General features: G+C 41.0%; 2 protein-coding genes across 2 annotated transcripts; both read right to left on the bottom strand.

Moving 5' to 3' along the window:
- Positions 1-2,759: 2,759 nt before the first annotated feature.
- Positions 2,760-7,488, bottom strand: ccnb1 (cyclin B1). Its single transcript, XM_076284300.1, has 9 exons — positions 7,396-7,488; positions 6,988-7,119; positions 6,780-6,887; positions 5,690-5,875; positions 5,431-5,589; positions 5,109-5,345; positions 4,875-5,015; positions 3,135-3,245; positions 2,760-3,041 (listed from the first exon to the last, which is right to left on the bottom strand). Exons 1-9 carry the CDS (start codon positions 7,414-7,416, stop codon positions 2,937-2,939), a joined length of 1,200 nt encoding a protein of 399 aa, XP_076140415.1. The 5' UTR covers positions 7,417-7,488; the 3' UTR covers positions 2,760-2,936.
- Positions 7,489-9,231: 1,743 nt separating this feature from the next.
- LOC143122614 (G2/mitotic-specific cyclin-B1-like) lies at positions 9,232-11,751 on the bottom strand. The gene is made up of 7 exons (XM_076283397.1): positions 11,656-11,751; positions 11,178-11,363; positions 10,580-10,738; positions 10,260-10,496; positions 10,045-10,185; positions 9,821-9,931; positions 9,232-9,336 (listed from the first exon to the last, which is right to left on the bottom strand). The coding sequence occupies exons 1-7, from the start codon at positions 11,749-11,751 to the stop codon at positions 9,232-9,234; spliced, it is 1,035 nt and encodes a 344-aa protein (XP_076139512.1).
- Positions 11,752-14,254: the final 2,503 nt, after the last annotated feature.

Genomic DNA, 14,254 nt, shown 5'->3' on the forward strand with positions numbered 1-14,254 from the left:
ACTCTTTGCTCTCAAAGTACACTATAATTACTTTACATAAAAACAGAAAGGACAGTAAGAAATATACAAAACACTGTTAAAAATATACAATATAAAAATACAATAAAATATACAAAAATATACAATAACAATTGAACAATTGAAGAGTGGGAAGGAATAGTGCAATGTTAGTATAGACTGAGCTATATAGCTGAAATAATAGTCTGAACAATGCACAGTCAACATTTACACACGTCAGCTGTACCAAACTCCAAAGTGCAGGACACCTGGTGGTCTCCGACACCTTCCTCACATTTGGCTACAGAAAAGAGCAAGCAGGGGTGTTCTCTAACGACCGTATTTTAAGACTGCAGTGAAAAGAGAAGACCAACCCCTTAAGTCTTCAGTGAAGATAATCATCCAGACGATCATTTACTGTGAGAGTGCAAAAACACAGCCAGCTCAAGGGTGACACCTACTGGCAACAGAAGGAAGTTCAAGGAGTGACAGGCATTTACAGCTGTCAAACAGTGACTTTGATACCAAATCTCCTTTATCATAAGCACATTTATCATAAGCACATTTCACAGAATCCAACAACACTGTTGACATTGGTACAAGCTGTAGCTTATGGAGTAATCACAAAACACAAAATGCTAAAGATAGCCTTGACACTATGGCTCTTGGTACAACTATCCAGGCAGTCTAAATGAAGTATGTACCACCTTGTTTATAGCCTATAGTTGACATCCTCCAAATTGATTTTAATAGTAACCTCAAATGTAAATGTAAATCAGATTTATAGGGCAAGTATACATCCATATAAAAGGAATTTGGTCTCTGCATGTATCCCATCCGTGAGTTAGTGAACACCCAGAGCACACAGTGAGGTGAAGCACACACTAACCCGGAGCAGTGAGCTGCCTTGCTAAAGCGGCGCTCAGGGAGCAGTGAGGAGATAGTGCCTTGCTCAAGGGCACTTCAGCCGTGTATGTGGGCATGGGAGAGCAGTGCTCAACCACTTCCCCGCCCATATTTTTCCTACTGGGTCAGGGGTCAAACCCTTCGGTTACAAGCCCAAACCCCTAACCTGCCCCAACCAAAAGATAAAGGATCCAAGAGTTACACACACACACAAAAGGATCATCTGACTCATTGTATTCACAAATTTTGTGTTAAGAATAGTAGTGAACACTTCACCGTTCAATTAATTTTAATTCTGGTGGACATTCATACAATCATGCTAATTGCAAGAATCTCCATACTTGCCACATCACACATTGTCATTGTACATGATAGAACTACATGTTACAGAGTATATTTTATGATCAGTCCATGGCACATCTGTGCAATAATGCTTTTTAAAAACAGTATCTTTTTACACCACCTGTTGAGTGGATGGATTTGCCAGGGATTGTTGAGGGGAAAATAATCATTAATACCCATTAAACATGGGACATCATGTCACAGCACAAAAACTATGTTTTCCCTTGATGAAAGTGAAACTGGAGGGGGGGGGGGGGGTCCCACATATCCACTTTGTTTTCAGTGATACCTGTTTTCGTGTAAATAAAAGGTCAAACCGCATGGAAATATATGCATTTCTCCTGTGTGTAAACAGGGTCTTAGACGCCATCTGTCTAGCATATAGCCACAGCTTTGTGTGTTCAGATGACGTGATGGAAGAGGCACTGTTGCTCATCTGTCCATCATCGTACAAAGCCCAATTTCATTTGGTCCAAGCAGCTCTGGTTTGGGCATAGTTGCTCCACAACAGTAGCCCAGAAATCTAGAGGCACCCTAGCAGCAGATGATGTAATTTGCAGCCAGGGTAGTCAAGCAACACACCTTTGGCTTGCATGCGGGAAAAATCAAACTTCAATCAGGCCAATCACATCACGCATGGAGACGGTGGGCAGGCTTAACATGAAGGCAGAGTTGTAACGGTTCTGCATGAGTTCCCTGCTACTTGAAAACAATGCTGCTGGTGAAAAGCACAACAAGTTAAAGCTTTTTTTAAGTTGGCATAAGACTGATCAACAAGCTCTGTTGGTGGGAAAACGCATGGGACTCCTGAGTTGTAGCGCCATCCTATTGCGTGCAGAGGGAATTTGAAAGACAACCGTTTATCTGGCCCTCAGATTAAAGGTTGGATCAGTGATGGCGGGGTAATGTCACTTCTGTTGATAAAAGAGCAAAGAGCTAGCTCACTACCCCCTCTCCCGTGCAATTGAAACTCCTGAACACACATCTTTGTTATTGGAAGACTTTATTTTGCCTTTAAGTGGTTGGCACAGTTGGTAGCAATTGTTTGTGTACAGATCTCAGAGCCTTGGCTGCCTACAGAGATGTGTTTGACAGCCTACTTAAGGGGCGGGCAGCTAGCAGATAGTTAGGAAAGATTAGATGAAAGTGAGGTTTGGATCGCTGATACAACCTTTAAGCACTGCCAATGGTGAATTCCCAGACCCTACACCTTGATGTGGGTCTGGCTGGCTAGTCAGGCTACCACAACAGAACAAGTCCAGACTGAACTTTGACCTCAAAATGTTGTGGGTGTGGCTAAGTTTAGCTGGTACCCAAGCTAGCAACAATTAGCTTTCACCATCAATGGAACTGGCTACACCAGATGTGATAACAGCATGTGCATGGCCAGTCTAAAACCATTTTACACTCTGCAATTCAAGGGCACCCATTGAAGCCTAGCTGTAAAGCTCCTTAATACCATTTTAAATTCAGCCACCTAGAGTGTAGTTGCATAAAAGGACATACAAAAAAAGTGATTTAAAAAGGTTTATTAAAAGCATATGAAATCTGAACAAGAACATAGTGATTGAAAAAAACACTGTTACACATAATGGGGCAGTCAGATTGAACGTCAATTAAAAAAAAAAGTTTTAAAAACATGAAATAGTTACACTTTGTACAGTCAGCACATTGTGCCCATATGCCACAGATCACAAAGAGATTTCTTTGGCAAGGTTCTTGATTAGAGAAGACTTCAACTGAGAAATAAGGGCAATTCTCATCTGTTTCTGACTGGAGTATTTGTTCTTCACAGCCTATAAAACAAAAGCAAATCAAGATAAAAAAATTTTTGCTGAAGACAGACACCAATATAAGACTTCAGATCATCAAGTGCAGTGCTGACTTACCAAGTGTTTTGTGAGGCCTTCGTTCACCTTGTCGACATTCTTGGCAATGTGCCTCATGGCTGGAACCAAGCTCTCTTCTGTGTAGCCCATGTAGTGTTGCAGTGTGGGAGTCTGGTACAGAGGGTTGAATATTGAGGTAAGACAAAGGAGAATTAGATTTTTTAAAAAATAAAAGCCCCCAGAGTAGCACTGTAGCGGCACCAACTCAAGCTAGGTATCACTTTTTTTTTTTTTTTAATCATGCCCCCGGAGTGTAGCATGCTCACCTTCATAGACATAATACATAGACGCTGCATTGGCTGCTGGAAAAAAGAAATGTGGCCGCCATCTTGGACCTGTCATACTCCTCATTGCGTTGCAGCAGAAAACATGACAGCACTGTGCAGCATGTTCCTGCTCAAATCGGCGGACCATACTCAGGGGGGGATTTACTTTTCACAAGTAAGATTTAACATTACCGTACTATTGGTTGTATTTTAGAACAATGTGGCCTGTCTCATAGCTACATGCATGACCTTTGCAGCAAAAAAAAAACCTGTTCGGTATTCAGTGAGATATGATTAATTAAGTGCGCTGACAGCTCATCGCACCGGCCAAACAGATTACACTGAGTGGAGTGGATGACCGGTCCAAGATGGCGGCTCCACGTCTCGTCAGCGCTAGTAGGGAGTAGCGGTCGATGCAGCGTCTATAGTATATTATGTCTATGCTCACCTTGGCTCAGAGTGAATTTCACCCTAGGGTCATTTGCACGATGACCGCAAGCCAAACACCAGAATCTTTTTCACCTTGGTAGAGTTCACACTCTCAGTCTATGCATCAGCCCAATGGCTTAGCGTGACTACTTTTGGAACCAGAAGTGTTTCTCCGCTACGTCAATGTCACTTCTGTGACTTGGGAAAAGCCCATAAAAGTCCTGTCAGAATGCGATGCCATTTATATGTTTTATAAATGCTTGTATTTTCAGGTTAACACTTAAAGTATTTCAACCATCAGCCAGTTATCACTATTTGTCTATGGACTGTTGAATTCACTAGCTTTTCCCTTACTTGTGAGTTTTGCAAAGGACTTCACAAATCACGGAAGTGACGTCGACATGGCGGTAGCAGCAGAGACGCCATCAGGCAAGTCTTATTTAAATAAACTCCTGGTGTAGGCTATTTACAAACTTTCCAATGACTCATTTTATGTACAGACCCTTTGTTCTACTGTAGAAGTCTGGTAATATTCCAGAAATTAGTGGGGTAATTTACAAGATACACTTTTGGTTCCAAAAATACTAATGCTAAGCCTTAGGGCCGATAGACTGATAGCGCAAACTCAACCAATGTCCGACCAAGGAAAAAAGCTTCTGGCGTGTGTTTGGTTCGCAGTCATAGTGCAAATGACCCTAGGGTGAAATTCTCTTCAAACCATTGCTTTAACTTTAAAGCCTCTTTAATTGAACCTTTGTCTACACAGCAACTGAAGTCAGGGATATTCAGGTGAAATTTCAGGATGAAGCTAAAATCCACTAACTTTTACAGGTGAACTTAATGCGATTCTCTAAACTGCATGTCCAACAGTTAAATCTCACCTGAAAGCCAGATATCCCTAACTTTTCATGAGTAGTGTGTATATATAGCATAATGTCTCAAGTTAAACAAGGAACCACTTTACCTCAGTGACACTGGGGACTTTGACCACAAGTATGCTGAAAATTCTCTGGCTGATCAGAATGGTGTGGCGAGTCCAACTTACCCATTCACCACAGCTGTAGACTTTGAGTGTGAGGGCAAAAGCAGCACTTGCAACCTGAGAAGGTGGAAAGTGGACCATCTCATAGTCTACCATGGTGAGCTCCACAAAGTATTTGGCCAAAGTGTGATGCTCTGCAGTGACCTATTAAAAAACATATAGCCAAAACAAGACCATTAGCTTTGTCAGGTGCAGCAAAATAGAAAAACAAGCAGTTTGTGTGGAAAGCTAGCGTACCTCTCCAATTTTGGAGGCTCTGCGGAGAAACTGGAGGGGCAGTGGGCGACCAAAGCTGAAGTTGAGAACCCTCAGGATTTTCATTTCCATGTCCCTGATCTGAGCGGTGGTGTAAGCGCGGTCAGTCACATAGGCAAAGTCTGCAATCTCCGGGGGATACATTTCCTCATATTTGGAGGCAATGAACATGGATGTGACGCCAACGAGTTGGAGCTGCTTCTTGGGGACTGGATTATCCTGAGGGACCAAGAAAAGGAGTCAAGCATGGCAATGGAACAATTACCAGGGGTAGACAATGTGATGCCCTGGGAGTACCGCCTACCTGGAGGAAGCGATCAATGATGGCGACAGTCATGTACATGGTCTCCTGCAGCAGCCTAAATTTAATCTGAACCTGAACCAGCCAGTCGATAAGGATGGCACGCATATTTCCAGTGACCTCCCGCCCCTCCAGATAAGTGGGCCTCACTGCCTGTTCAGTCTGAAAGAGGAAAGACAATTACAATTTAGTTTCTGTTAAACAAACCAGAAACAATAAGTGAAGGGGCTTGAGTCCATAGGATGTTCAAGTCAAGACCAACCTCCAATTGCCTAAGGTACTTGTAGATATCCTTGACGTACTCGCTACACAACATGGGGTTGTCATAGTCATCAGCATCAACGTCCTTGATGTCCTCAATTAGAGCATCTGAAAAGGCCTGGCACAGGTCATCTGATGCACAACCAGAGGTCTCCATGGGCACAGGGGAGGTAGGGGCTGACAGAATCTGCAACAAGGAACACAAAGTTATACTTTCCCCATGTAGCAGCCAACTAACTGCAGAATGTTAAATGAATTAACTACTGCCAAGAAAGGGTAGTCAAACAACTAGTTGTACATGTCAAAACATGTCCCTAGAATTATATCTGCTAGGTGGGGAGATTAATGGCCTAGGCACAATCTCAAGTTACCAGACCTACAGACAAGTCAACCTGTATTGATTAGGCATTAAGGGTGCATTTCTAAACTGGATAGCAACATTAGAAACGTAATTTATTATAGTATGTGTTATGATTATTAGTAGTGTTGTGACATATAGTAAGTGTTAGTGATTGAAAGGCCACACTAGAATCCCATTCAAAGGAGTTGCCCTCAAAGGAGCTATTCTTGTTACAAGCCCAAGTGCAGTACAGCCAACAACCACCAGGGCACTCAAACAGGAGTGACAAGTTACGAATTCAAAAAGAAACACAATATCCGGTTTCGATAACAGAACATGAGGGAGCAAACCATACTTTCAAAAAAAAAAAAAAAAAAAAAAAAAAAAAAAAAAAAAAGTTACTGAATTGTATGGTGCAGGATGCATGCTGCTATGGCATTCGTTGAGGTGGCTATTTATATAGTAAGTATAAGTATATTAAACACCCACTATTTTGATCCCGTGAGAGAAATGCATTTTTCCCAATCCGTGAATTAGTGAAACACACTCAGCACACAGTGAGGTGAAGCACAAACAGCGCAGTGCGCTGCCTGCAACAACAGCGGCGCTGGTCGGGGTTCGAACCGGCAACCCTCCGGTTACAAGTCCGAAGCGCCAACAGATAAACAAAGGCCATAGGCAGTATTGGTACATTTCATTTAAATGAACAAATCGTTGATGGGGGTTCGGTGTTAAGTAAAATAATACTCACCTTAGGCTCGGCCTCAGCCTTCGCGACAATTTTTGGTTCAGCATCTGGTGCCTTCTCTGGCTTTGTAAGCTTCTTTTCAACCACCTTAACAGCTTCTGCCTTGGCATCCTGCACACATTTCGAGGGACCGACCAACGTTAATAACAGACAAATCAATGCGTTAAAAAAACAAAAAAACAATGGAACCACCAAGTGTCGTAGTCATTACCTTCAAGGCAGGCCGTGAGACTGCGACGTTATTACCGATTTCTCCAAGAGCAGCCCTCGGCCTCAGTGCAGGCTTTCCCACAGCCGCCTTGCCAGGCAAGACATTGGCGTTTTCACCAGCCAGGCGAGAACTCTAGAGAGAAGATAAACCCGTTTCACATTAGCCTCACCGCATAATTCTCAAATTCAAGAATTAGAAAGTAAATATTCTTACGTTCATATTCTGATCAGTTAGTAATTTAACACACCGCAATAACGTTAGCTAGCTATGGATAACATTACCAACCAGCTGAACAAGAATTTAAAGCGCTCCCTTCTCTCAGCAATGGAGCCTACGCACAACTAACTTGCTAAGTCAAATATCAAACTTAAATAAAACATGTGAAAGACCAAGGAGGGGAAGACTTACTCTTGTGATACGGAGAGCCATTTTCGAAGAAAAGTTGCGTTAAACTGAGAGAACACACTTGCTTCAGCAGGGCAAACACACAGTATCCCACTTCCTATCCAATGGGTTTAAAATGTCGCTCGCTCGCTCGTGATTCGTCGCATTCTAAATGATTCTGCAATCTGATTGGACAAACCACAGCTGATTGGAATGCGTTCCTACGACGACTGATAATCATGTGACTACAGCCAAAGATGCAACACAGCTGTGAAAGGCTGAACCAAAAGTAATCTAGCCTATCGTAGGCTACTGACATCCGGATTTTATATATAAAAAAACGTGGATGGTTGCCTGACTCGCAACTATAGTGTACAATCAGATTGGTTAAAAACAATCGATTAGGGTCAGGATGATTCATTAAAGCTTTCCATCACCTGAATGTGTGTGTGTGTGTGTGCGTGTGTGTGGGTTGTCCTACCTAGCATTGCTCTTTAAATTCAGCTAGGCCATATGAATAGGCTATGCTGAAAACCATTTCTGAAGCCAGGCACTCACAGGCTTTGCACTAAAATTAGATTATTCCCCGCCTTTGTGTTCATTTTAATGTGGTGGTAGACAGTGCTTGATCTTAAGCCATGTAAAAGCACATTTTTATAACTATTATAAATGTCCTGTCTGTCTGTCAGTATATTATATAGAATATCCATATTGAGTACAGAATTGTGAACATGTCGAAATAAGTATAAATTGAGGCATATTCTACTTAGCCTGTTGAGACTGCACTAAACCGGGCGGATTTTCCGGTTTCATGAAGGTGAATATAATGGCAGCAGTGTGTGTCTGGTGGTGGGGGTGGGCTACATGCAGCCTAACAAACAAATTAGTAAGCTTATTGACCTCTGGTAGATGTTTGACACCCATACATAGGCCTATAGATTTTGTGTTATGTTGTAGGCCTGAAATTCAATTTAAACCATTTAAACACAGTTAATGTAATGGCAAATATCTGTCAACTATGACACATGGTTTAAGAACAAAATTTAGTATAAAAGGTTTTATTAAAAGGTTTATTAAAAGTTAGCCTACAATGCATGTTAATGAACACAACTCAGAAGTGTAAGGGTATTCACTTCTGGTGAGGCGGTGAGGGCACAAGTTACAAACAGAATTACATTAAAGTTAAAAACCCTCAACCAAATCATGATCAGTTTAAAACTACTTATGGATGAGTGATCTGTAAAAGCAGCCAAAAAGGAACATAAACAGTTTATAATAAACTATAGGTAACATAAATAAGAAACTGTAGGTAAATAAAGCTTCAGTGCCTAAAAAGGTTCAATCAAGGTTCTCCAAGTGCAATAAGATGGAAGATCAGATGTTGAAACAAAAAGGTCATATCAATGCCACATGCAAGTTGTGTGATACAAATGTTTTTAAAACTAAAAATATCTAAAACACACTACCAAATGCTTTTGAGCTTCCATCATCAAATTGAACTAGCTTCAGACATGATGCATAAATATTTTTTGTTTTTATAAAAAAAAAAAAAAAAAAATTAAAAAAAAATCACACTCTGCAAATGGAACTCAATCACGCACCTGATTGTAGCCTAGCTGTGAAGCTCCTTAAATGCATTTTAAATCCAATTTCAGCCACCCCCACCAGTGGTTGTACAAGTCAGAGAAGGACTTACAGAAATTAGATTAAAAGGTTTATTTAAAACATTAAAAATAGTTTATTAAGAACATAGTGATTGAAAAACACTGTTGGCATAATGGCATAATTTATCAGTCAATAAAAAGGTTTACAAACATGAAATAGTTACACTTTGTACAGTCAGAACATTGGGCACACATCTCACAAAGAGATTTCTTTGGCAAGGTTCTTGATTAGAGAGGATTTCAACTGAGAAATAAGAGCAATTCTCATCTGTTTCTGACTGGAGTATTTGTTCTTGACAGCCTATAAGAGAAAATAAATGCAAATCAAGATCAAAATTAGCTGAAGACCCAACACTAAAGGTCAGTACTGGGAGCCAATTCAGCACATTTTACAAACACAAGACTTAAGGTTGTATCAGCGATGGCGGGGTAACGTCACTTCTGTTGATGTTCAAACAAAACAGAACTAGCTCGCTACTCCCTCCCCCCTGTGCAATTGAAACTCTCCTGAACTCATCTCGTCAGTTATTGGTTGGAACACTTTATTTAGCCTTTGAGTGGTTGGCAACACTTGTGGTTAGCAACACTTTTGGTTAGCAATGGTTTTTGTGTGCAGATCTCAGAGCCTAGGCTGCCTACAAAGACGTGTTTTTTTTGACTGCCTGCTTATGGGGCGGGCAGCTAGCGGATCGTTAGGAAGGATTAGATGAATGTGATAATTTATGTTTATGCCTGCAATCGCCGATACAACCTTTAATACTGACTGCAAGTGCAGTTGCACTTACCAAGTGTTTTGTGAGGCCTTCGTTCACCTTCACAACATTCTTGGCAATGTGCCTCATGACTGGAACCAAACTTTCCTCGGTATAGCCCAAGTAGTGTTGCAACGTGGGAGTCTAGTACAGGTTTGAGAAAGGGAAATTCATCAGGGTCCCGTTCAAAAAGGTAGATTTAAAAAAAAGAAAGAAAAAAGGTGCCGGTACAAGAGCAGGAGTGCATTGTGACCTACCCATTCTCCACAGCTGTACAGTTTCAATGTGAGGGCAAAGGCTGCACTCGCCACCTGAGAGGGTGGAAAGTGAACCATGTCGTAGTCCAGCATGGAGAGCTCCGTCAGGTACTTAGCCAGGGTGTGATGCGTAACAGTAACCTACAAAACACACAAACATATTCTTGACTAATGCTAATTAGTGACTGCCATGACACAAGTCTCTTACAACGTACGTCTCCAATCTTGGAAGCTCTTCGAAGAAACTGAAGGGGCTGTGGGCGCCCAACACTAAAGTCAAGGACCCGCAGGATCTTCATCTCCATCCATCTGATTTGAGTGGCAGTGTAAGCAGAGTCAGCCACAAACACAAAGTCTGTGATCTCAGGGGGATACATCTCCTCATACTTAGAGGCGATGAACATGGCAGTCACACCCACAAGTTGGAGTTGCTTTCTTGGCACGGGATTGTCCTGCCAGGAACACAACCACCAAAATCTTCATATGATGCAATTACAACAAACACACTGCATAAGCAAATGAAGATACTTCTTACCTGGAGGAAGCGGTCAATAATTGCAACAGTCATATACATGGTCTCCTGCAGCAGTTTGAAGTTGACATGGACCCGAACAAGCCAGTCAATGAGGATTGCACGCATATTCTCCGTTACCTCCTGGCCCTCAAGGTATCTTGGCCTGACTGCTTGGTCAGACTGGAGGAAGAGGTTGACATAAATGTAAAAATTTAAAACTTGACTTAAAAAATACTGTAGCAATATTAGCATTTTCTCACCAGTAAGAAAAAATGAAAAAGAAAAAAAAAGGGCACTGAATGTTTGAGGTCAAAGACAAGATCTTCAACTGCATTGTGAATCTACAAACAGCCTTCTAAACACAATCCAGCTGTTACCTCATATCTAACAAATGAATTCTTAAAGTCAAGGTAAGTTTAGGCCTATAGTTTTTGCTATTATGCTGTTAATTCATTTAGTCTATTACTAATATTGCTTTTTTTTACCTAGGCTATGACTTCAAATTGTTAATTTTAGTGTCAATGTAATGTCTGAGGTGAATCACTTTGGATAAAGTGTCTCCCATGAACTATAAACATAGCCTAATTAACCAGGCTACTCCTCCAGTCTTAAAACAGACCTCAAGTTGTTGTAGATATTTGTAAATTTCCTTGATATATTCACTGCAAAGCATGGGGTTATTATAGTCTTCTGCATCCACATCTTTGAGGTCTTCAATTAGAGCATCTGAAAAGGCCTGGCAAAGAGCTTGCGGTACAGTGCTCTCAATCTCCATGGGCTCCGGGCACGCTGGGGCAGACATAATCTGTAAACCAGAGCACCAGCAAATGACACAAATCTCGTCATGAGCGTGTTGGCAAAAGAAAGCATCCAGCAGTGACCCATCGCCCTCTAGTTTGTGCCAATTAATGACATACAATTCAACTCACCTTTACGTCAGGCTTTGAGACAGGTTCATTGCGAAGTTGTGTTGGTTCCTTGGCTGTCTTAATCGTAGGTGCTGGTTTAACCTCCTACCACAAATTATAGTGAACTGATGCATTTGACACATAGGCTACAACTTAATCAATAGATAACCATTTCAAACCAAATCGTACCTTCAAGGTTGGCCTTGACGCGGCGTTAGTGGCCAGAACGCCAAAAACCTGCCTTGACCTCAATGACCGTATTGGGCCTTCAACCGGTTTTTCCATTGCAATCTGATTTTGAGCGCGCTGATGTAAAAACAAAAAGGATCAAATGGGATTTTCATTGCAACAACGGTTTGAAAGACAATGTCAATTTCTTATCGTCTACCACTTCTCCCAAAGCACCTAAAAAGAGGTAGTTTAGGCTACTTACTTGAGGAATACGGAGAGCCATTAAAGAGATAGTATTTGTGTAATTCCACATGAAACACCCGAAAATGCTCGGCTTTCACACATGTGTAACAAATTTAAATGGTTTCTGTCTCAAACGTGATTCGTTTAGATTTGGAGCACACCTGCGCCTACATCCCAACATGTGATTACAATCATGTAATCTGTCATTTCCGATGCGAGTTTTGGGGGGCAAAAGTTAACAAGAAAACGGTTAAAATATCCCAAACTGTTCCAAATTTCATGGCAAACTGTTATCTCTTCCAATTTAGGCCTACTAAACTGAAAATTACACGTAGACTTGTTTCGTAGACGTTTAGGCCTAGGCAACTGGGCTGGCGTGCCTTTATAATAAGCAGGGGGGTGCATGAAAGACGGGTAGAAAAGATGGCATAAAATTAATTTAACCAATTTAACTTCGTCAAAGGCACACACCAGTGATAACAAATAAGATAGCCTTGAAATGAAGCAATGCAGGCTAGGTTATAGGCTAGATTGAGGAAACGTAATGTGACCTTGACAATCCATTTTGATAGGCTAATAGCGATTTCACTTTGTCATTATCCACTGCAGGACAAGGCATTTCAACTTAACACACAAGACAGGCCAATCCCTACAGTATATTCTATCCTCTTCCCATTTGAATGGATTAAGAACACAATGCCCGTCCTCCATTGGAGGAGAGCCCATTCCTGTCATGGCTGTGGGACTGGGCGTTACTGGCACAGATGCCCCCAGGCTGGCGAGGAGGCCACCAACTGAGAAAGCTAGGAGAACACTGGGAGTCAGTTTCATCAGGTGGTTGTAGAACAAGCCTGGTAAACCAAACCGAATAGGCTACAGAGCAGAACCCATTAGTTTGCATTGCAATTCGCAACTTTGACCACTAGATGGTGATATATACACACTATGAAAAACAGCTTCTGCGAGATAAGAGATGCGATCCCTTTAGACAGGTCATCTGCTGGAAACATTAGGCCTATTTTTTGGTCAAAGTTTTCTCCATGGATTCCTGGTCAGTCAGAACCCCTATTGGAACAGATTAAAACTTGGGGCATGTTGAATTTTGTCCAAATATGGTATTCCAAAATAGCACATATTTACACACTTTTTGCTATGCTATGGGGACATTTCCGGTAAAAACAGTGTCATTTTAGCAAATAAATGTCCTTTTCTATCAAATACATATTTAGAGGTTAACTGAGTTAACTAACCCTAAGTATTTTTCTAACAATTTTAAATCATTAAAAAAGTATAATTTTGTCAGATATTTGTCAAATATCAGAAATAAAATTTCCTTCAAACATAAACCTCTTACAGGTTAAAATAGCCAGTTCAAATAAATTGGGTACCTTAACTTAAACAGATTAAAACATATGGCATTTAGACATTTTCCCAAAAACTCAATATAAATTCAATAATATCCCCAAAATGGTGATTTTTTTGGGCCTGCACTTTTGGCTAAGCTAGAGTTTTTTTACCTATTAAAAACATTTTGACAAATGTTAATTGATATAAGAAACAAAATAGTTCCATAAAGGTGATGGAATTACAAAAAATACTATTTTATCACTCTGCTAGATATATTGTTACTATTATTATATTATATTATATTAATAATAGTAATACTTAGAGCTGCTGAGAGAAAATGAGGTAAATCCAGAGATGGAAATGATCTTAGTAACTACCAGTCTTTGCTATCATCTTTTTCATTCACTGTTACACTTGCAAAAAATACATTCTATCTCCACCTTTAAGTCTCTTCTCAATCCTCCACCACTGCCATCAGCTACTTCACTGTCAGCAGATGACTTTGCAACATTTTCACTGAAAGTTGCTTAAATAAGTGTTCAGTTTAATGAGCCCATTAGGAGAGATCAAAATTCAATTATATCCCCAAAACGGTGAATTTTTGGACCTAAACAATCACAGGAACAGAGAGCACTGGGCTACTCATTCCACCAACGAGGAGCCACTGAGGAAAAGAGTCTAGAATTTGATCTAGCATTTATGTCTGGTCGACACAACAGATGCTCATCAGATCAGAAATAGGGGTTCTGACCAGGAATCCATGGAGAAAACTTTGACCAAAAATAGGCCTAATGTTTCCAGCAGAGGACCTGTCTACTTGTCTGTCCATGATCAAAGTGTGAATACATACATGAATAGAAAAAAGACGTGATAGGCTATGTTGTTCTGCAGCAGTCGGAAGTTGCACTGCGCTCTTGTTCCCGGCCTGACTGTCTGTGTCTTTTCATAACGTATGGCGCTGTTATAACGTACTCCATTAGGCCTATTCGTCTTACCTCCATATCCATCTCCACCTGCTTAGGTGAGG

Source organism: Alosa pseudoharengus, unplaced genomic scaffold (assembly GCF_046254945.1).
Source record: "Alosa pseudoharengus isolate Yale_2024_CS ecotype anadromous, Long Island Sound unplaced genomic scaffold, YU_APseudo_1.1 YU_APseudo_1.1_scf_14, whole genome shotgun sequence".
Classification (NCBI taxonomy): domain Eukaryota; kingdom Metazoa; phylum Chordata; class Actinopteri; order Clupeiformes; family Clupeidae; genus Alosa; species Alosa pseudoharengus.

Coding starts and splice junctions, on each gene's coding strand:
- ccnb1 (XM_076284300.1), bottom strand. CDS start 7,416: ATGGCTCTCCGTATCACAAGA. Junction 7,120..7,395: donor TGGCTCTCCGTATCACAAGA/GTAAGTCTTCCC, acceptor TCTTCTCTCTAG/AGTTCTCGCCTGGCTGGTGA. Junction 3,246..4,874: donor TCTACAGCTGTGGTGAATGG/GTAAGTTGGACT, acceptor CCTCTGTACCAG/ACTCCCACACTGCAACACTA.
- LOC143122614 (XM_076283397.1), bottom strand. CDS start 11,751: ATGGAAAAACCGGTTGAAGGCCCAATACGGTCATTGAGGTCAAGGCAG. Junction 10,739..11,177: donor AATATCTACAACAACTTGAG/GTCTGTTTTAAG, acceptor CTCTTCCTCCAG/TCTGACCAAGCAGTCAGGCC. Junction 9,337..9,820: donor AAGGCCTCACAAAACACTTG/GTAAGTGCAACT, acceptor TTTCTCTTATAG/GCTGTCAAGAACAAATACTC.